This window comes from Pomacea canaliculata, linkage group LG5 (genome assembly GCF_003073045.1).
Source record: "Pomacea canaliculata isolate SZHN2017 linkage group LG5, ASM307304v1, whole genome shotgun sequence".
In the NCBI taxonomy this organism is placed as follows: Eukaryota; Metazoa; Mollusca; class Gastropoda; order Architaenioglossa; family Ampullariidae; genus Pomacea; species Pomacea canaliculata.
The window spans coordinates 28742956-28765792 of NC_037594.1; the positions used below are offsets into that span (position 1 = coordinate 28742956).

The following is a 22837-nucleotide window of genomic DNA, read 5'->3' on the forward strand; positions in this document are numbered from 1 at the left end:
TTTTCACATACCCTCTCATTTACAAGGATTACCAAGGGATGAAATTGCAAAGTATCTAACATTTCGAGATCAATATTTTCAAACTTAAAATTCTGTTTTGTTATGTTTTTGAAAAAGTACTTACTGTTTATATTTTTCATGCGACCACAGGGAGCATTCAGAATTGCTGTACTTGTGGAAATGTATTTTAAGTTATGTCAGTAGTGGCTCCCCAAGGAGCATTCAGACGACAATCTTAAACCTGAAGTATCCCAATAATCATAATTAAGAGGTTATGGTGAATTATCAATTTTTCTTAAGCGATAAGAGCATACTCCTTAGGAGTGTGAGTATGCACTTTACAAATTTTGCATTTATTATTATTATTTGATTACCGAGTGGGTAGAATGGGTAATATCAAGGCAGTGATTGACCCATTCATACCAATGTGTTCATGCTTATATTCAATATACTATTTCAAGGTTCAAGCTCATCTTCATATTCAGTAACAATTTTTTGGATTCAAGTTCATGCTGTCAAAGAAAAGCTGAGGTTAAGCTAAATGACAGTAACCATGATGGTATTCTCTGCCACATATATTCTTTGCTGTGGGACATGGTTATATTTATGTCCAACATTACCATTTGTCCATTAGTTCCTTTCAACAATAAATACATAAAAGATGTGGCTGGTTCCTTTTGTTAAAAAAGGCAAGATTATGCTTGATTGTGACCAAGCATGCTCTGCAGACAAACACCATTAATGGAATCCACAAACTGTGAAAATATCTTTGGTTCATTGTTGTATGAACACAGTAGTATTATTTTATACAAGCCAGATAAGCAACAATATTTGTTTCCAACCTCAGTAAATTCATGTAACCAACAATACCAATAAATTTTTTTTCCAAGGCCAATGGTTGATGAAGGGTTGATGAATTCTACTGCCACAGCTATGACACCTATGATTGCCATATATACCAACCGAAAACTGCGCAGAGACATAATCCTTTCCTTCAGATGTACAATAAAAAGCATAAACTGTAGAAAGTATCACACTATGTCTATTTAAAAATCTCATCATGCATTTCCAAAAAACTCTTTGTCAAGGTAACTTGGAGCAGCTACTTCCTAATAACGTTAATTTATCACATTTGATGTGTACCCAGTATCTAGACAACAGCAAAGTACACAAACCAATAAAAAGGTGAGATACAAACAGCATTCTGCCAAAACAACTGTGCAAACAGTTCATTATCTGAACACAATTATGAAAGAAAAATTGGGATGAGACGAAAAACGACAAAAAAAAGTCCTTCTGCTAAATTTTTGATTATCAAAGTGAAAAATGACATGTTCAAGTAGGGTATGAATAAATCAATACTGAAATGGCAAAAAACATTCTTATCTAACATTTCTTACAATCAACATTACTATTAAAGGTAAATCATTCTCAACACTTTTTCCTTAGATAACTTCTAAAATTTTATATCAGGAAAAATAAAAGCCATTAACCTTTCAAACTTTTTCTGGAGGTAAATATTTGTCATGATGATTAAAAGTTATGCATGAACACTGTGTATTTCAGCAAATAGTAGTATAATGTAGCAACGTGGTGTGGTTATACACAATGATGAATGTCTAGGTGCACCTTAACCAGAAAAATTAGAACCATGAAAGAATTTAAACTGCAGCTATGGAATATAAACACAAAATTTTATCACTATATTGGTTATCTCAACATTTTACTCTAGAAGTACTATGCAGATCAAATATGTCTTCCTGATATGCAGACACCAACATTAACTTTAACGCAAGGAAAATGATTTGGTGAGATCATGTACTAACATCTTCTATCCTATATTAGATCTCCCTACACCATATGAACATAAAAAACACAATTCAGCTACACTAAGTGTCCAGATAAAAAATTTCTGGCATGGCAACTTTTACCCCGAGATGAAAAAAAAAAAAATCTAATCAAGGGTTGCCGGATTTCTCTGAAGACACTAATGTGTTATTTATTTTAACAAAAAAGCATCCCATAACCTTTGCCATTCTAAGCAAGCAAGGTTTTCATAGTCACAGGCACACAAAGAAGAACATGAATCAGATCCTTTGTTTCTTGATAGTCCTTTCCTCATCAAAACCCGATACTTTCCTCCAGCTTTTTCAAACAAGATTTGGGGTTGAGGACCATAATCAACCCTTCAATTGGCAGTGTTGTAGTCAGTAGACCACTTTATGCAGAAATTGGAAAAAAGATAATGAACAATAATCATGATTTAAGAGGTTCTGGTGAATTATGAAGCCATTAAAATAATGGTAGTAGCCACTTCTGGATGCACTCAGTGAACTTCTCCATGTTGGTCTCTCTGTTTCAAATACCATTCATGATCTTCAGGTCTCAGACACCAAGGTGTCTTTTCTATGTTACAGTCCAGCATTATGTTGAGTATGGTGACAGGATAAGTGTCTATCGTTATTTCTCGTTGGCTGTCTAATGTATAGTTCACTGTAGCCAACCCAGTATCACGGTCTAACCGCTTAGTTTTCTGAAAAAGTAGGTTTTAACTTGTAATTACAAAATGACAAGTTAGGCATTAACTTTTTACAATATGCTAAATATTAAAAATGTTTTATTTATAATACTTTGAAGAAATATGCGAAAAGAGTGTTAAAGTGTGAAGAGTTAATGAAATATAAAATCTCAATGAAATCAAAATACTGTTGAAAGTTAGGCAAAAAGTCAGTCTACAACCAAGCAAACTTTTTTATTCTGAGGCAGTCAGTAATGCAACATTTAGCACCTGTCACCAACACAGTAAGAATCGGCTACTCATTTGTAGGCACATAAAAAGGTGGAAGCATACTAGCACATTATAAGATTAGGGGAAAATAATTTCCGCTCCGAAAATGAAACAAATTTCAGGCATCAACTTACCTCCCTTTGATCAAAATAACGATAATTATCTCTAGGTCGCTTTCGCTTGTCATGAATATGCTTGAAAGACTTGTATCCTGTTGTAAGGTTTCCAGGACGGCTGACCTGTTTAAATGGTGAATACCATTAGTCTGTAGCTCACAACTTTATTTTCATCACAACACCTCATTTTAAACACATATTTATTTATTAAGATAAGTAAACTGCTGAATATACCCCTGTTATATGAAACTTGAATGAATGCTTCAGCAAAATATAAATCAAAGTAAAATGTACAACAATCTAGAAGAAAGTCTAGGCTTTGTGCTAAAACTTAAATATTTTGAACTCCATTTAATGCAGATCTAATTGCTAAAAATTTAAAAGAAGAGTATTTTATACTTACTTGTAATCCTGCTTTTTTCATACGAACATAAAATTCATCATCCTCTCGGCCCCATCCCCAGTAGCGGTTTGAAAGACCATTCAGCTGCAATAAGAGAACTCAAAAAATAAAAGAATGAGAAAAACTTGAATATGAGTACCTTGAGAAAGTACATCTCTTAAAGAACAGTTTTTTTGGAAGGTCAAAGAATGGAGCCACAACACTAGCAATGTTTCCCAGTTATAAGCAATATCTGCTGCATAGATTGTGGCTGTTTTCATGGACAAGTTAGGCTGCAAGATTGTGAAAAAAGAGCAAGATTATCACTATTTTTGTTAAAATGCTATAGAATGTTCGAAAAGAGTAGCTGGCCCTATAGCTTCTGACTATCTGACAAGTTTTGCACTTCCTTTAGAACCACGAAACCAGACATTTGGAATATGTTTGAAAAAGTGAAATCAGTACCTTCCAAGACAGATGTAGTGAACATTTTTTCTTTTTGTGTAATGTTACAAGAGACTCACACATTCTTCTTAATGACTTTTTATAATTTATTTGTATGAAACAGATTTGTTTCATAACAATGAAAAAAAGAGACTGGTTTTCACTAAGGCAGCATTTAATTTCATGTAACTTTGTGATAATGGTACAGTTTGCATTGAGGTCAAGGAAATGGTAGAACAGAAGCAACAAACTTCCAACCCAGAAATTCAGCCCTCAGAGGTGACACCTCATGGGCTGAGCAACATCAAGACTATGTATATTCAGATGTCATTTGCCAAGTGATGCCAGGACTTCTTTATGGAAATGATAAACCATTCCACTGTATGGTTAGTAAATTATTTTTTCTTCTTTTAACTTCTGTAGGCCACAAATTGTGCAAAAACTGGAAAAACAAAAACCAAACTGTTGGAAAGAATTGTCTCTTTTTCATTTGGTACACCACTGTATTTTATGTGCACAAAATAAAACTGAAATTGTGTTTGGTTACAAGATTCTTGGACAGTGATGTTTACAGGTTTTTGCTATTTTTGAATGTCATTCTTCTGTGTTAATATTAGACTGGGCCTGTAAAGTCAGATGTAGTTGTTTTTGTGCTGTGTGAAAGTACATGCAAATGTCGGTCTGCAATGCACTATAAACAATAAACTCACTTTTTTGCACACTGGGTGAGGAATCAAATTATTACCATTTCAAAGTGCTCATTCCTGATAAGCAAAATGCCCCCAACAAAAGTTTTGTAGTGGTACAATGGATGCAAGTGAGGTGCAGCCAGGTGGTATGGACCTTGCTCTGGAAACTTGTATTCCAACTCAGGATTCACAGGTAAAAGGTCAACATCATGCATAGCCATATGGTCACATTCTGCCTTCATCTCCAGATAACCCACATTGATGAGAGAAGCTCTATTAAATCTGTAATCAGCAAACCATCACCTTTACTATAAAAAAAGCAGCAGTTTACACACAGATTTATTGCCAAATGAGGCAGAATGCACACTGTTCATATTTAAGAAAGAGCACACCTCGCAAGAGAAAAAGTGAGATGCCTTTTGCTATACAAACACTGCATTCTAGATCTTACTTTTATCTTTATTTTCACTCCTTTGGAAAATCACAGAAATATACCATGTTAATTTCAAATCTTAAAAGTGCCTTGTTTCATGATTCAAAGTTCGTTGGTTTTTTTTTTTCTCATCCTACTCACAAAGATCTACCAAAGCCAACATTACTTTAAGATTTAGGATAATTATATTATTTACCAACAGATTACCTGTACTTATCCACTTGGTTCAATATAACAATCTTATGCTGCTTATTTTGATTTGTGAGAAAACTGGACAGATGTGGAACAAACTCCATCAGCTCTTCAAACCGATCTCTGAATGGCACCAGAACTGCCAAGCGATGACCATCATTTTCTGCATTGTGACCTGTTTCAGGATCACGAGGATGCACCTCTGACCCTGTCTGGGTAATTCTTCTAGCATCCTCATGACTTGACATGACCAAAAGAAAACAACAAAAATATGGTACTATGGTGTTTCAGTCCAAGAACAAGCCCCAATTTTTAGCCTTATCAAATGCAGCTGTAAGTACATTCAATTTTTTATTAGTAAAGCTGCTTAGTATTTTGTGTAAGCAAACCCCTTTGAGGTGTGTAACACAAGTAAAATTTGCATGTGTACTTTGTCCTCAGAGGAGAGAACCTATGCCAGTTCTTAGCACTAATTTCATTAAAGTTAAAGCTATAACTACGCAAAGAATATATGACTAGAAAAAACTCAGGCAAATGCTCAGTTTCAGATAGGTAAACTGCAAAAAAAGAAATTTCAACTATATAAAGGTTATGTTTATATCGCATATATCTACCGATAAAAAAACGCAAACCATTCAAGTTGGTCTTTAACGTTTGCTGTGTATGAGAATTCGCCCAAAGTCATTCTCAGTTGTTTTAAGCTTTTTTTTAAAAACAGGTTTACAGCCTCAATCACAAAGTTGACTGAGATATTTTATCCACACATTAATCTACACATAAAAAATGTTACTTAAATAATCCCAATTTTAAAAAGATTCCAATATTCCCCATACTCTGTTTCGTCATCTCTGAAAGAAAAAGTGATCTTAACCTCTAACATGTGCATAGATCTGACTTAGTTCCTTGCTATAACATTCATCAATGCTGTTAAATTTAATCTCGTATAATATCTCTGTTACAAAATTTAGAGACCATGCAACAATGTGGTTATCAAGCTTTAGAAACTGCTATATCAACCTGCAAGTACAAACAGCTTCTTGAAGGGGGGTAAAAGCAAGATAGAAGGTCATGCCAAGGGTTACTGCAATGCAGACAAGAAGGATGCGAATCAAAAACGCTTGCTTGGCCATCCATGAAGCTTGTAATGATGCCCAGACATTCCGTGCTACCTAATGATGCCCTAAGACTGAAGTCACTAACGCCAGAACACTGAAACACATACACACATTCATATCCCTTAAAGCATAGTTATGTTACTCAAAGAAGCTTAACAGTTCTTCATGTTTACAACATAAACAGCAGAATAATAAATAAAAAATCCCTACGTGGGAGACTGCGATAAAAATCATAAATGAGAAAAATGTCCTCTAATGTGCACATTACATCATTAAATAAAAACGCTTGAAAGGTACACAAGTATATTTACGTACATTATGAGTTCTCGATTATTAGCTGAAACATAGTAAGTAGTATTGACTATCTTGGTTGAACTGAGCATTTCCAAGGAGGAGACTGCAATTTAGAGCAGTCAGAAAACTATATCTTGCAATTGAAATGCATAATGTTAAACATTAATCTAAAGGACATAAGCCGGTTTACTATGATATTACTTACTCAGTATAAACTGCAGTATGTTTCTGTATCCAAGTGTGTTATTGTTCTACCAATTTAAGCAGAGTTTTGATTCAAGTTGAATTTGTGCGGACCGACAGGAAGTGACGTCGTACACGTCCATGCTTCCAATTCAAGAAAGTTAACTCTGAGTAATAAAAACTGTCGTCTGCTTCAGGCTTTTCATCGATTTGTAGCAGTCATCGTTATAACTAACAGGTTAACTTAAATAGAGATTTCTTTTAGTGTTCTGACTGACGTTTAAACCTTGAACACTAGATGTCTTCCTGTTTTCTGGTTTGCCTCTCCCTCCTGTTATTCAGTTATGAAAAGCATTTGGGAAAATGTTCCGCTTCGTTGTTGTTAGTTCCACTCGCGCTTATTCTGTTACCCTCGTAAATAAATAGTTGTCTGTCTGTCTGTCTGTCTCCTCTGAAAAAGTCCCAGTAAGTGTTTGTTCTGCTCTTCCGTAAGTCTGCTTTCAGGGTCCAACTCAAGCATGTGTAAAACGGTGATGACTCAGATTAATTGATGTTTGTAATGGAGATACGTAATTCCACGTTTCAACATTAGTATATATAACCGCTGCTGCTTCCTGCGTTTTTATGGAGAGGTCCTTTGCTTTTTATTCCAAATATCCCAGATTGTCCTAATATATCCCATGTTAATTATCCCAAATACTGTTAATATATCTTCTCGTACTTCGCTCGATAAAACCATATTAATATAATTAGGAGATAAGAAAGCTGTTTACACAAATAACTAGGATTTTTAAAGAACTGTCCCCAGTGGAAAGACGCAAACTGAAGTGACATTTTGTGCATCTCGAGATCATATAGGACATGCATAGATGGTCATTCAGAGGGCAGGATAGGTAGATCGAAGTTAAAAGTCAGACGAAGTGGACAGACAATATCCATTCAGCGCGTCCCAGAGAAGGTAAATAAAAACAAAACAAAACACCGAAGAAAGGAAAGTTTGTGATATTTTATCATCTGGTGCTTGTGCTTCTATGATCAAGAGCTAAGGGACATGGACGACGACGACGACGACGACGATGATGATGATGATGATGATGATTATAATTATTATTATGAAGATGAGAAGGAAGAGGAGGAAAAGTCTGTGATATATAATAGAGAATGAGGGTCGCATATCCCGTATAATTTGTCATCAATTTAGAGATTATTTTCTTCTCGCCAAACACGACTTTATTAATCTTGAAATAATCTGAGCTCTTAAGACTTATAACAGGTTCAAGCATCGATTCATTGGTACTGTCAAAATCTGTTCGCCATTCCAAATGCATGAAACAACGGGCGAATTTTTAAAGACAAACAAAAATTAAACAAGGAAATTTGGGGAAAACTACGATGCGATAAGTGAGTAGCGATAAAAATTCCTTTAAAAATAACATTTGCTGCATATGCCATATCATGATTATGTTTATAGATGGATACGGGAAAGAAGAATGCTTGGAGTGGAAAGAAAAAAATTATTATCAGTAAAGACGAACGATATTAAGAGACAAAGATAATAGCAATTTAAAACGAGCCTTTCACCTCCCATTCTAAAAAATGGCAAGTAAGAAGAACTTTGCTTCCTATTATACGTGAAAGGAAACTTACTTACCTTCTATAGTTGAGGGAGAGACGAGAGAAAAGTTGCAAATGATTTCTCGTCCCCCCAAATTTCCCCTACTGCACTGAACTTCAAAGACATAAGTCGTCTAGATTGTAGAAAATTAGTATTTGGTCTTTTCAAGTATATGTCATTACGTCAGTCTTTCGAGTCCTTCCTTATTATGAAATTAGGCAGCACCGTCAACAAGTTTTATTAGTGATAAACTAGGCAAACTTTTACTCAGGATAGGAAGACGAAAAAACAAAATTAAGAATAGTGTAGTCACTCGATCAGTGTCTATGCTAAGCAACTCTTGGCAACCCATAAGGACGCTCTGATCGTCTGAGATCGCGCAAACCGTCATTCTTCGATTTCAAAGGCAAAGGTAAGTTTTCGGATTGGGTGGTCGTGCAATGTTGGCTAGGGGACTGTAGTGTAGCGCAGTCATCACCGAAATCGTTGTGGTCGACGGCCGGCAGACTTTTGTTCTCTGTGTGCAAGACGGCAGCATTTTCTACGCCAAAAGCCCCCAAATTTCGTCGATTTCGACGGTCTTCGGAGGAAACGGAGCTTTCTGGAGACTCGATCCACTCGACGCTGAGGATTCTCCCGCTGTCGTCGGTGTCATCATCGGCGAGGATCCCGTCGCGGACGTTCTTCTGGGTTTTTTGGCCATCCGTGTTGAGCAGTTTGTCAGGAGCCTCGCTTTTTGTTTCTTGCTTTTGCTCACAACGTTCGAGACTGCAGCTGGTGCTGCGCGACTTTCTGATCATCGACTCAGTGCGTATGTTCAAGTTCTTGTCAGCGGTGGAACGAAAAGATAAGTATGAGGAAGGTTCTGGAGACCGGACTCTATTTTGTGGAAACTCGCACTCGTCACATATGTCGGCAATGTCGTCGAAAGGAGCAGGACCCACGCAACAAAATCGCATAAAAGCCTGAAGCGTGGCACTCTGGGAAACAGAAAAGCACAAGGCTAACTTAGAAGAGAATCTTCCGTGTTATTTATCTATCAGTACCCGCGTTCAACTGTTATTCTATAACATTTTCTCTTTATTTGACGATACAGAGCTATATATATATATTCTGAACCAAATGAAAATACATCGGAAAATATTGTACTGTTGCATTTGGAAAAACCATTAAAGGGGAAGTTGCTAAGTGCAAAAAAAAAACCAAAAAAAAACAAAAAAACAAAACAAAAAAACAAAACAAAAAAAACAAAACAAAACAAAACCAGTCAAAACGCGCTGCATATTTCTTAAGTGACTTAATTTATAATAAGGTGCAACATCGAACGACTTAGTGCAAAATACCATTCAGTGCCATAGGAATCGGGGAGGGGGAGAAGGGGCAAGGGGGACAGCCCTCTCTTCAAAAAAAATACTGAGGAGGTAAGAATAAATGTCGTTTACTGTCACCATGAAATCCCCCACCTCTTCCTCCCGAGCATCTTCCTACAGCACTGCTATTTCTGGAGTCTGGTATGGGTGTAAAGGGGAAGCAGATAGCCGAGTGATGAGTGGGCTGGGGCTCGAATCGAGAGGTGCACTTCTTTTAGACTCCAACACATGAGCATTCGTTTCAATAGATACATATATTTTTGTATCGAGCTGTGCTTCCTGTTTTAGAAATCCTAACTTCTGAAAGAAAGCATCCTTTTTAATTAGTGATGCTTCCGTGAAATGAGCATAAAACAATATTGTTGAAAAATACAGCAGCGAACAAAATATGAAGCAAGCTGTGGTCTTCTTACCACGTCCTTGGGTAAAATTGTCCATTCTGTGCGAGTGTGTGGTGGTGAAGTGGGGCGAGGTGAATATTTTTACTTCTTCTCGGGAGGGGGAAAAGAGAAGGAATATAAAACAGCTTCCCCTCACCCATAAATGGTATCCTTCAGGCATTTGTTTTACATGATTATATCATTCTTGGTAAAGTATTTGTACTGTATAAAAATCCTGTTGTTGCAATGTGTATTGCTAGATATAAATTCACAGATTTTACATAAGTTTGTCACTTTTATGACAGAAATATTCAAACTTTATAATAACTGTCTCTTTCTCACACTCCTGGCTGCTCACGGCACATCTAAAAGAGCGCTACTGTCGATTCGTTACTAACAACAAAGCTAAACTGACTTACCAAACTACAGGTTGGCATAGCTGGAGTAACAGTCGTTTTTGTGTCTTCACAAGCGCAGTCATTTCATGTTATTTGTATGCTCCTATCTGTGGCGACTCATATCATTTTTCTTCTTGTGCGTAAGGATAAAGCAAATTTTTTATGTGGAATCTGCGTCACTCAGCTGTATCATGCGTCATAAAAATGAGCTACTATGACGTGTATCAATCTGCACGACAACACAATGCGATCATGCAGCTTGATACACGTCATAATGATGACGCTTTGGCTATCATGGCGTGAATCAAAAGCAAAAACACAATGCGATCAAGCAGATTGGTTCAAGAATATTCCGTTCATCCCCTTGCAATCCAGCCACCTCGGTCTCAATTTGTATGCATCCCAAAAGAAGACATACTTTTGCCTGAGAATTTTATTTTTGAACACCCGGAAACGAAAAACAGCAGTACTTTGATAGTACTCTACACCTACCTGATAGACAAAGTTTGAAAAATTCAAGATCGTGGGTAAGATGTACGAGCAAAAGCCTTTTCAAGTGCTCGCTTGTGCAAAGAAAAGAATGATCGACGAAATGATTGGCTCATTTACCGGAGCCATTTATTCTCAATAGACAAATAAATGACCCTCTAACCAATTTTTATGAACCCATATTTATCATGAGTACTAAACAGATCTCAGTTTGCATGCACTCCATTCAGACCTGCCGCACTTTGCCTGTGTGCTGCTTTTGTTTGACATCCGGAAAGAAAAAAATAACCTTTGAAAATGTGCTGTAAAATTCTCAATTGTTTAAACCGGAGGTTGCGTAGTGCCGTAAAAGGAAACCACTGAACAAAATCATTTACAGAAAATATCACTAAAAGTCTATTATTTTCCTCACAACATATTTAAATTTATTAGTCAGTCCTTTTCTCGAAATGATGCTGGAACACCTGTAATTTCCCCCCTCTTATTTATTCATTCCACGACTGGCACTAGCTGACAAGCGATTATATACTATATGACCTTACTTTACTTTCTCTGATCCTTAATCTTTACTTTTCAAGTAAAAGCTACATTGCTATCGTCTGCCATGTTCGCATTATACTTTCCCCAAATTTACAAAAATGAGCGCATGCGAAGTACGACCGACTTAGTGCGCATGTAAACCGAGACTAATAAGCTTACAAGCGAATTATGACCGACTATAAACTGTAAAGTGGATTACCGGAGGTACTGAGGAGAAACACTTTTGTGTACTATAAACAGACCTCTTTCCTGAGCATTACTTTTAACAACAGCTTACACAATGTGAGTCCATCTTCATCCACTCCATCCCCCCTACACACACCCCCAAACTTTGTTTGTTTGTTTGTTTTTTTGGTCTACTACTCTACTCGTCTTCCTCAGCAGAATCACGATACTCTCAGTTCTTGTTACCTTTGCGATTTCTATTATTTGTCTTTTATTAGTCATTTCTATTAATCAGTCCTGTTGTGTTTTTAATAATAATAATAATATTATTATTATTATTATTATTATTTGCAAAGACAACAGCCCTAGCGCATGTGACAACATGCACCACTAGCAGTCTCAAAAGAAGCAGACAGAAGAATGAAAAAAGCTTTGTCAGTGAAGACAACACTTAGCTGCACAGCAAAACCAAGTGATAATACAGCCGGGCTTGATAAATAAATCCGGTCATCCTCTTATCGTTGGAAATTAAGATTATTTTTAGTGCACTCGTTTTTCACAATGCTGCGAAGTTACTTCAACAAGGGTATAAAGACAAACACCACTGTGCAAGATCGCGAGTGGACTGGTTTTCATAGTTTCATTGTTTTCGAATTGTGCAGTGTAGTGTAGTAAATATCAGAGTTTTAAGTCTCATTCATACTTGTGGACTTAGCACACCTTCACACAACCTCCGAGAAAATCAACAGGGAGCGCCAATTTGATGAGAGAAAAAGTTGCCTACCTTCGCCTGCTGAAAGTATGACAACATTCTAACACATATATCATAAATGTAAACGTAGAACATTTTCAGAGGAAAGTACAAGTACTTTTTTGCTTCAGTATCTTGAGATATTCACTCGCTGTGTTTTTAATAGGCAGCGCATGTTAGTGTAGTGGTAAGTATTGAAGTCCTGTACAGATTATTGACATATAAGTATATTTACATATTTATAAATGTGAGAAAGAAATTTTAGTAGTTATATGTGTTTTGGGTTTAAAAAAAATAAAATTCTGCATGAATATAAGTACGATTTTGCAATGAGGTCATTGGAATTTGGTAATATTTATTAAGTACACCGTAGCCTATATTATTATAAAATATACTGATACCATTGTACCTATAGTACTCTATACTTCTCGCTCATTCTCGACCTCAGTGTATCACCAACAAAAGCCTTTGGAGATCGAACGCAAACAGGACCAGATGGCACAAACCTTGCGCAAGTCTGACAAAGCGCAGGAGACCTTTTACCTCAAGACCGGAACCATGGTAACAGCTGATGCACAGCGCAAACGCGCCATGCGACGACTGCTGCAGGACCAGCAAGAGTTGCGGCAATCGCCGGTCAGCAACGTCTCGGCGGAGCCGTTGGACATTAACATATTCGAGTGGCACTGCAACATCCGACAGGACGACGCCATCTATCACATGGTCTTGTTTCTGCCTAACAACTACCCGTACGACTCCCCGAGTGCTGAGTTTCTTCCCACAAGCTTCTTGTTCAGCGGAGGAGCCACCATGACAGGAACAAAAGGCACGAAGGTTGGTATTATTGCTGCAACCGCTTTCAGTTTCATTTCAAATGTTCACATAAGGCACTCAGTCCTCATCTAATAAATAAATAAATAAATTGTTGTGATGGGACTTTCTGTTTTTTGCGCAAATCCTAGCACAAGCTTTATTTCTTTCTCGATTTTCTGGTTTAAAACTGCGGGTACCCTTACTAATCATCATAAACCCTGGTAAACTAAGTACAAGTACTGTCAGGTTATCCAACAGAATCGTTTGAACATGCAAGTCCAAATATTTTTTTTTGGTTAGCCTTTTGGAAGTTTCTTCTGCATTCCACATTTTCGTTTGTCCTGCTTCAAATATGAACCAAAATCTACTGGGACGCTTACTAGTTGTTCACACGTGGGCAATGTATTTTGCAATGAGAAATACGAAGTAGTCTCTCCATTAAAAATAATTATTAAAAGTGGGATCACATGTGTTATTGGTACATCTTCATTCTCAATGACATATTTCACCAAGCGTTTTAATGGAAAAAATATGTGCAGGTTTGTTTGAACATTTTCTCTGACTTTGCAAAATATCATTTGACCGAGTGGACGAATCAGAAAGGATACGGTTGGTCGCCTGGTTACACTGTACAGACGGTACTCATGAATTTAGTGGCGTTTTTGGCTGAGACAGCCGGAGAACAGCAGAAAACTGCAAACGTCTCCCTCAGCAAGAGTTTCACGTGTCAAGACTGCGGACACACCTACAGCAAGCCTTTCCCAGCACTGGACGCTGAACAAGAAACATCAGGTCACGTGGAAATATTTTGTGTTAAAGTAGTAGCTAACATTTTACATGAAAGAACTAAGCAAGGATTTGATCCAGACGGTGGTTTATCAGTACAATGTGGTTCAAGTTAAGACTTGTTACTGAATATCATTCTCGTTGTTAACCAGGGAAAAAGAAGCAATGATTTAGATGTCTCTAATAATAGAATGGTGTGATAACGACGATAACAATAATGACTCTCGACAGATTAGGCTTAACATAGGCATTGCTGTCTTATCAATTCGTGAAGCCTATTATACAATCTGTAAATCTACTAATAATCACTCGTGACTCAACCAATGATATAACTATTTAAATGATATATAATTTAATTAATCGAGAAACTTAATTAGTATGTGTTGATGAAAAACTAATCACTGTACACCGTACTAAAGAAAAGCTTTCATTTTTTTGCAGTCAAAGGAAAAGACGGCATGCTTCTTAATGAAGAAAGCAAGAAAGTAACTGATCGATGCCCAGAAATTGTTGATTACATTTCCAAGCAAAAATTCATCCTTAAGCAGTTTGAATCAAAATCAGAACTGTTTGGATACGGACTATCTGTCTCCGGGCCGGCGCACAGACCCTCCCTGACGACCCCGTGTGAGTTCATGACTGCTGAGTCGTTCTATGGGATGCAGGCGTCTATGGGCTTTGTGCACAGCACCTTGAAGGAGAAACTGATGTTCTTTCTGCCCATGTACATTCACCCTCTGCATGGTAACAAAATACAGGTATCATTTCGCTGGATATTTCTAATAGAAAATGTGTTTACCTGGCTTTGAAAAAAATTTGACTAGTCAATGGTCGCATGATTTATTCCATAGACAGGTGATGCAAATCCGTGCTTTGTCCAGCTCTATCGGGAATCCAAGTTTCCTCCCATAATCAAAAATAGAGAGATATGTGGGAACCCATAAAATTTCACAATGCGAAAAACCTCAAGACTGTGTGTTTTGCTTTATAAGTCTTTGTACAAAACAGTATGGCTAAAATCATGAACGAAAATTATTTTTATTGTCAGAAAAGAGAATTCATAGTTTATAAAGGTCTGTAAAAAGGACGTCTGCCTATGTTCATATAGGAAACATTCGAAGAAACAATAAAAGAAGTCGCAAAAATACTCCCGTCGGCGGGTAGCCAAACGCCTTTGGAAGAAGCTGTGCTGAAGACGATTCCTAACCTCATGGCTGCGACAGTCGTGGAGTTTTCCAAAGGAACCCAACACACAAGCGACAGCTCTCTCACTGGCTATTTCGCTCTTCACAGACTTCTTTTATGGGCACTGGAAACTTATCCGAGCCTTCAGGGATTGGTGGATACGAAACTAAAGGTTATCAGAATGTAATATTCTTATTTTTCCAGCCATTACACACATTCTTAGAATTTGTAGTACATAATTTTTGCAAAAAAATATAATGAGTGATGAGGTGAAACAGCTTCGAGCAAATGCAACAGTCACACGAATAGAGAAGAATAATTTTTGTTATATTCGTTCACGACATACACAGAGTTCAAAAAGATTTTTTTTACTCTGAATTCGACTTTCATTGTATGTATATGTGTGTGTGTCAGGATTTCATCGAAGGTGAAGAAAAACGGACAAAATCTGCCTGTCCTCACATCGGAGAATGGCTTATGCTGCTTTCCGCATCAGAGAAATATACGTCTGTACAGATTTTTTTGTTTTTAACAGAGAAGTTTGCACTTTAGTCTTTCTTTGTACAAAGTAGAATTCCTATCCTGTGTTGGCTGTTTGTCACTCCTAAAACGCGTTAGCTTCCTGTTAAATGTGTTTTTCTGTCTTCTAGTATTGTTTCTTCTCCCTATCATCCACCCTGCTTATCTTTCTCTATTACTGTCATCTTTAAGAGGATAGCTTAGTTTTAAAGCACCACAATGATGTCAGAATTTTGAACCACTTTACAGTTATTGAATGTAGGAACCATTTATAACCATGGTATTGAAATTCAAATCATTCAGAATTATCAACAATTCTGTGTTGTGACCGTCGGTGTAGTTATCTGCTGGAAGTTCCATTTTTGCAGATGGCAGGACGCGTCCGAAGCCTACCTCAGTGAGTCGTTCCGCCGAAATGTGATGTGGTACGTCAAGGACGACAGCAACCTGGGTTTTCTGGACACAGACATGGAGTACAGATTATTACACACCTTTCGAAGAACGGAAGTCAGCCGAAAAATTCTGGCTTTCCAGGTTACCAAGGAAAAAAAGAGAATTATTTATAAGAATGGTGTCCCGTTTCTTTAATCTTCCCAAACATCCATCAGTCTCATTCACTTGACTCCCTCTACTCCATCTATCCTTCCGTCTTACCTCTAAAATATATTTTAATCAATCTTTCTATCTTGTGTTGCTTGTAAAAAATTATGGAGAATGTGTTTGTACTTCTTTTCAACTCTTGAACTTTGCTGTGATCTAAATGTAACATGCCAAGAAATTCTGCCAAGATGATATACTGTGAAATATGGTTGCACAAAGGTAAAGTTTGACAATATTATACAGGTCTTGTTTCTGGCCATTGCCCAACCATCGAGCATGAGCAGGAAAGAGTTGGTGCACCGCTATGACCAAAATTATGGCTTTCCAACAGAGGAAATGGTGAAAAAGATGAAAGAAGCCTGTAATACCATCAACAACAGCATGGATTCGTATCAAGACTGGTTCAAGGTGAGTGGCCACATCTGTTGTCATTCAAAGTTTTACCATGTTTTTTTCCCCAAAAGCTTATTGCGAGTTTAAAAAATGTTTGAAGTATAAAATTATCGTAAGCTGCTACTTTGCACACTAAGGCGAATGTTTTATTTTTTAAATGTTAATATGTGTGTGTTTACTAAATTGATCCATAAGTGCATAATTATGTAGATTCGCATGTATGTTTTTAGGTCTTAAACCTGGAGCCTTGGGATGACAAAGTGACATTTGAGAAACTCGTAGAGTCATTGAAGTACTCCATTGAAACTAAAGATTATCACTGGACATTACCCAAGACGGCCGGTGGCTGGACCGTGGTGTTAAAGAAGTACCAAGCAGAAGAAAAAGCCAAGAAAGCGGCTGAAGCCAAAGAACGAATCAAGGACGGAAGAGCAGACATGAATGAAGAATCGCCGGAAACAAGGACGGTTAAGGGTAAAGGGCGCGGCAAGAGGTCAAAAGGAGTCGACGATCTGGAGTTTGAAGAAAGCGAAGAGGAAAGGGCGGACAGACTAGAGCCACCAGGGAAGCGGCAGAAAGAAGATGAAGAGAGAAAGGGGAGAGGTCGTGGTAGGAAGCAAGGTCAAGGAGCAAAGTCAGCAACCGTGAAGCCAGGAGGCAAGAAAAGGGGAGGTCGCCGATCGTGAGAAAAAAAAAACAAAACAAAGATTGCAACAGATATCACAAAAAGTGTTCGGGGCTGGAGGCCGCTTTTAAGATGTTAGAATTGTTTAAAATTGTAAATGTTTTTGGTAATCAAATATTCAGAAGAATGATGTCGATCTTAAAAAAGAAATCATTGTGGATCTTTATAATTAGGACAAAAGTTAGCACTCATATATATATATCATACACACACATATGCACGTAGAGAAACAAACCTTACTTATGTCGGTAAGGGCGCTCCAAACCAGCAGATATGTGATACAAAATAGATGATCTAAGATGATATGAAATTTGATTCAATTAACTACACGTGCAAACGCACTACTTCCTGCCAAGTGAAGACTAATTTAGCTCACTGTATGCATTGTACGTATTTCCGAAAGGAAATGTTTTCTTCTGATATTCTGTAGCAGTTTCTTACAGATCTCTATCAAGAGAAAAAAAAACAAAACAAGGAAATGTCCACCAAAATCATAATGCTGTGTGGTTTCAAATATAAAGATGCTATTAAAGGGATTCTAAAGGCAAAATAAAACTGCATAGAATCGCGTAAAGAGTAGGATACATTTGAATCTCGTCTATTTATATGTGTTCATGTGGAAAACGTTGAAGGTTTTTAGCAGAATGTTGTGTTTAATAAGAGAAATGACACGGGACTCTTTTTTTGCTTCCACGAAGTCTCGTTCTCCGTCACGTGACCCTATGACGTGTGGTTTCCATAGTGAGAACCTGTGCGTGTGACGTCATAAGGAGACTGATGTCACAAGAGACTCGTCTGCTTGATCATCAAATCAAATCAAATCAAAACAGACTTTATTGTCTGCCCAGGAGGACAGAAATTTGTCTTTGCTCACATACCCATACAGACATTTAACACACAGTTAGGAGTAAAAGTGAGGAGTAAAATAGTGTTGATTGCACCAGTCCATCAAGGCAGTGTATGTTTATCCTAACAACAAACCTTGGGTGACCAAGGGCCTAAAAGCACTGCTGAACAAAAAGAAACATTTGTTCATCACGGGGAGAAGCCCACGACAGAAGATTAGTACATAGAGAGGACCATGATGCTATCCGTTGGGTGGGCAGAGGCTCTACGAGCATACTAGTTAGTCGCTTTCAGTAGTTTGCCGGTGGACCAACGAGTGTCGACGAGATTGAAACAGAGGTCGAGTTAGCTCTCGCCATAAACCCGATGTGTCAGAATGCGGCTCGTGGTTACATCTTGAGCTCGCTGGAGGGACCTGCCAGACGTCGAGTGTTGATGCTTCCGCATGACGCAAGAGATACGCCGAGAAAGATCTTGGGTGTCCTAGTGGAGGCGTACGGCGAACGGAAAGATGTCGACATCAGTGCCACAGCAACGTGATGAGGTGGTCGACGAATACGCCGCGAAGCTCCAGAATTTAAGCAGGCGAGGTAGAAGGCGGCGCAGAGCGTCGAAGTGGCGGCGATTGACACCATCTCGGAGGACTGCAGCCCGACCGGCAGGGAAAGTGACTGCCCCCGTCGTCCGTAACAGGATGACAGGGAAATAAAGTGTAGCTGGCCTGACTGGAAAGTGTCCGACGGCGGAGGTTGTCATTTATGGCAGTGAGTGATGGCGTTGCTCGACACCGGCAGTGAGGTAACGACGGTCACTGACGTGGGCACGAGGGCACATACAGGACTTACAGCTAAAACAAACTCAGGAGTGGCGGTGGTGGACATGTTTACGGCCAGCGTCTGAGGACGTTCCTATCTCGGGAAGCTATCGTGGTTACTCGGCGGAAGGACACAAGTGTCGATTTCAGTGGATTTTTTCAATGTGTATAAACATCGGCAACCGAAATAGTGCTAATAAGTGGTAATTAAGTGAGAAACAATCCTTTATTTCTCCTGCTCTCGTGATCTGTCATTGTAGCTAAATATATTTTTGAAACGTTTGACCGTCGCCAGAGCCTTATCACAAGCCTTGAGTATCCCATTAAGAGGTTCTAACTTGGCAACAGCTTGTACCCTATGAATCTGTGCTTTCTTGGGCGTTTACGTCCTTTTTCGTTATTCTGTTTCTATTGAGGTCGTAAGTATGACCGTGTACGACCGCTAAAGGAAATTTTGTTTTCGAGAGGTTCTTCCCCAAACCTAGCATAATTTCTTCTTTAGTTTAGAAAATCATTGAATATGTGTCAGACCTGTACCCATCAAATTGAATATTTAGTGATACAATAAACTTAACGTTAAAAACATAGACAAAACTCCATTTTACCAACACTCCTTTGAAGCGTAGTAAGTAGCTTTGTTACGTGAACAGAAGCCTGAGTAGTTGTAGAAAATGAAATGAAACAGGGTTTATGAAAAGGAAACTTCCATTGCTCTCATAGGAAGCCATTCACGAAACCACACAGTTTACGATTGTGCATTGTTTAGAAAAGTGATGCGCTGTAGTTTTATATTCTAAAGCAAAGAATCTTGTCAATTCATATGCATTTGCTTTTCACCCTCATTTTCTTACCAAAGGGGACCGCTCGTTATTTGAGACGTAAATCATTAGAGGGAAATTTTTGACACATAACTAACACAGGTCGGTGGAGAATTCCCTGAGTTCACACAGTTCAGTGCTTTCCCCATTCCCCCCTATTTCTACCAATCTCTCCATTTTCTTAAAAAGTTTTTTCTTCTTTTTTCTCACAACTCATATACAATTGTTTGTTAAAGGGATTCTAAAGGCAAACTAAAACTGCTTAGAATGGCGTAAAGAGTAGGATAAATTTGAATCTCGTCTATTTATATGTGTGTTCATGTGGAAAACGTTGAAGGTTTTTTGTAGAATGTTGTGTTTAATAAGAGAAATGACACGGGACTCTTCTTTTTGCTTCCACGAAGTCTCGTTCTCCGTCACGTGACCCTATGACGTGTGGTTTCCATAGTGACAACCATGCCTCGAGAATGTGCTGCACCCGATTGCCAGGAAAAGATGGAAAAGATTCTAAATTGTCTTTTCATCAGTTTCCGAAAGACGGAGCCTTACAAGCCTTACACACAGAGTGCGTCATTCGAATAAAATGACGTCAAATCTTCGCAATGACCACAGACACTTCCTGTCAGAGACTGACGTCATAAGGAGACTGACGTCACAAGAAGACTCCTCTGCTTGACCATCTCGGAAAGCTATCGTGGTTACTCAGCGGAAGGACACAAAGGTCGATTTCACTGGATTTTTTCAATTTGTTTGCCTTTAGAATCCCTTTAAATAACAATGCAAATCTCCTGTTCCATTTAATATTCTCTTAATCTGCAACTAACGCAATAGAAACTAATAACTCCACAGGAAAGACAGCTTGAAAGGTACTCTTGAATATGGCTACAGTCTTCCAAAACTCAGTGAATGACACTGAAAGTTGTAAAGAGCTATGGCATACAAACTTACATGCACACTTTCATACATGCATATAGATTTAGGGATATGCAATTTACTTTGACGTATTATGGAATAATAATGTATCATTCAGCGAAGACAACATTTATCATCTCTGTTTGTAGGAGCATTAACACATCATTAACACTCTTGTATGAATGTCTCTTAAATTAATACACATTCAAATACAAAATTAGCTATGCGTGTATGTAGCTAGGTATGTATGCATGCATGCGTGTATCCCTGGACGCAGCAGTCTTATATCTCTTGTATTCTAATCATTCTGTTCACAACCACACAAAAAATATCCTCTCGCGTGAAATCTGTTGGTCTCTTTTTTTTATTTTGTGTCATTCCTTTAAATTGCAGACAATCAATCCGACGTCGGACAGTGACATTGTGATACTATTGTTATTGTTCAAACAAAAACAAATATTTGAACCACAAATTGAGATCAGCAATAACAAGAAAACAACATGTCAATAATTGAAAACAGCAACTTTCTAAGTTTCGTATTTGTATATAGTACATTGGCTCGATAGAAAAGGTGCAGTGAAAAGGTTTCATCGTCTTCAGTATAGATGTTTGCTTGACAATGTGTGTTGCGTGGGAAAATGATCGAGTGTCACTAGTTTCCTCGATGTATGGCTCACAGGTTCGCGCAGAAAAAACATCTTCAATATGATTCACTGTACACACCACAGATGAAAGTTAGCTGTATAATTTAAAAGCAAATAAATAATAGTAATAGATAAAAATAATCACGCTACAAAGTAATTAAAGGCTAATGTAGCATACACAATTTTCCTTCGGAAAAAAACAATCATCAAATATTTGATTTACCCAGCCGACTGACTGTCGCAGTAGTTCTGATACAGAAAACATTCTGCCAGACAAATAAATGAATAAAAGAGAGAGAAAGGAGAAAACAAGACCACGAATGCTGTCAACGACAAAAAAAAAAATAAATAAAAATAAAAAATAAAAATAAACGTTGCCACTAAGAGAAAGCAGTTTTCATTAAATAAAAAGAAAGAACTACGAATTAAGGGGAGAAAATATGAAAGAATTTAAAGCAAAAATGAAAGCAATGGGAAATCGTGTTAAGGAGTATAAACGTGTTTAAAAAACACAAACTCATTAGCATTTGCCGTTACAGCTGTTGGCACCAGGGGTGACATCAAAGCACTGTGTCACATCTAAATGTCGGATTACCATGCCTAGCAGTTTGTCTTGTAGCTGTTCACCAGCCCATTGAAAAATTCGTCAATCTTCTGCAACAATACGTAGGTCACCACGCCTGCCTGAGTTTTGTTCTTCGGACTAAGCAGATGGCCAGGAGCGCTTGCAGCGACCTCAGCGGAGGTAAGGGAGTTAAGAGCGTTAAGAGTGGTGTTGCTGAGGCTGGAGGCAATTTTGCAAGCAATGTTCATCATTTTCTTCTCGAGGGTCTTCATCTCTTTGCGAACCGCACCATTCCAGCCTGTGTATTTGGACGCCTTGTCCACAAAGTGGGCGAAGCTGACAGTCTGCAAAACATCTCCCATAGCTTTCGTCTGAAACAAAACACATCATGGGATTTAAAAAAGAATCCTGCTAGTCTGTGACGATACACATCACAGAATTTCAGACTATCGTATAAACCTATCACAAGATTTTAAAAAGAGAAGTGGATTGCTCTGAGAATGGAGAACTTTACAACGTTTATGTTGACGTCGAAATGAGAAGGACGTTATATCGGCAATATATAAATAATTGTATTTATAATAATTTCCTTACTTTGTATTGTGTAATATTTATCTGAATGACTATATTTGTTTGAATATTCTCTACCAAAAATTGCGTAATTTTCTCTGACTGTATTTGTTTAGAATCGTTGCAAGGAAAACTAGAAACGAACTTGGAAAAGTGAAAGTCAGCAAATTAATTTTGTATTAAATATTTACATCTTAGAATACACAACAGGCCGCCCAATATAGATAAGACACAGTATATTAATAAAAAATAGAACTGAGAAAAAAATCTGAAGAATTCCATTCATCCCTTCATGAATATTTCTATTTGCAAACCAGATTTTTATCTTTCTTTCTTCTTACCT

General features: G+C 37.8%; 3 protein-coding genes across 4 annotated transcripts; 1 reads left to right on the forward strand and 2 right to left on the reverse strand.

Moving 5' to 3' along the window:
- Positions 1-756: 756 nt before the first annotated feature.
- Positions 757-6812, reverse strand: LOC112564096 (beta-1,4-galactosyltransferase 7-like). Of its 2 annotated transcripts, none has more exons than XM_025238697.1 (7): positions 6659-6812; positions 6062-6253; positions 5060-5284; positions 4476-4701; positions 3308-3391; positions 2923-3027; positions 757-2533 (listed from the first exon to the last, which is right to left on the reverse strand). In XM_025238697.1, the coding sequence occupies exons 2-7, from the start codon at positions 6172-6174 to the stop codon at positions 2327-2329; spliced, it is 960 nt and encodes a 319-aa protein (XP_025094482.1). In that variant the 5' UTR covers positions 6175-6253; positions 6659-6812; the 3' UTR covers positions 757-2326. The 2 variants fall into 2 exon arrangements, with proteins under 2 accessions (XP_025094482.1, XP_025094483.1); XM_025238698.1 differs by lacking the exon at positions 6659-6812 and adding an exon at positions 6475-6597.
- Positions 6813-8472: 1660 nt separating this feature from the next.
- LOC112565432 lies at positions 8473-10580 on the reverse strand. Its single transcript, XM_025240901.1, has 2 exons — positions 10421-10580; positions 8473-9231 (listed from the first exon to the last, which is right to left on the reverse strand). The coding sequence occupies exons 1-2, from the start codon at positions 10436-10438 to the stop codon at positions 8581-8583; spliced, it is 669 nt and encodes a 222-aa protein (XP_025096686.1). The 5' UTR covers positions 10439-10580; the 3' UTR covers positions 8473-8580.
- A 1609-nt stretch (positions 10581-12189) lies between these two features.
- On the forward strand, positions 12190-17905 carry LOC112565244. Its single transcript, XM_025240603.1, has 9 exons — positions 12190-12392; positions 12793-13178; positions 13697-13949; positions 14385-14701; positions 15052-15300; positions 15543-15634; positions 16016-16181; positions 16491-16655; positions 16871-17905. Coding segments are annotated over exons 1-9 (2085 nt in total). The 5' UTR covers positions 12190-12391; the 3' UTR covers positions 17327-17905.
- The last annotated feature ends 4932 nt before the right edge of the window (positions 17906-22837 follow it).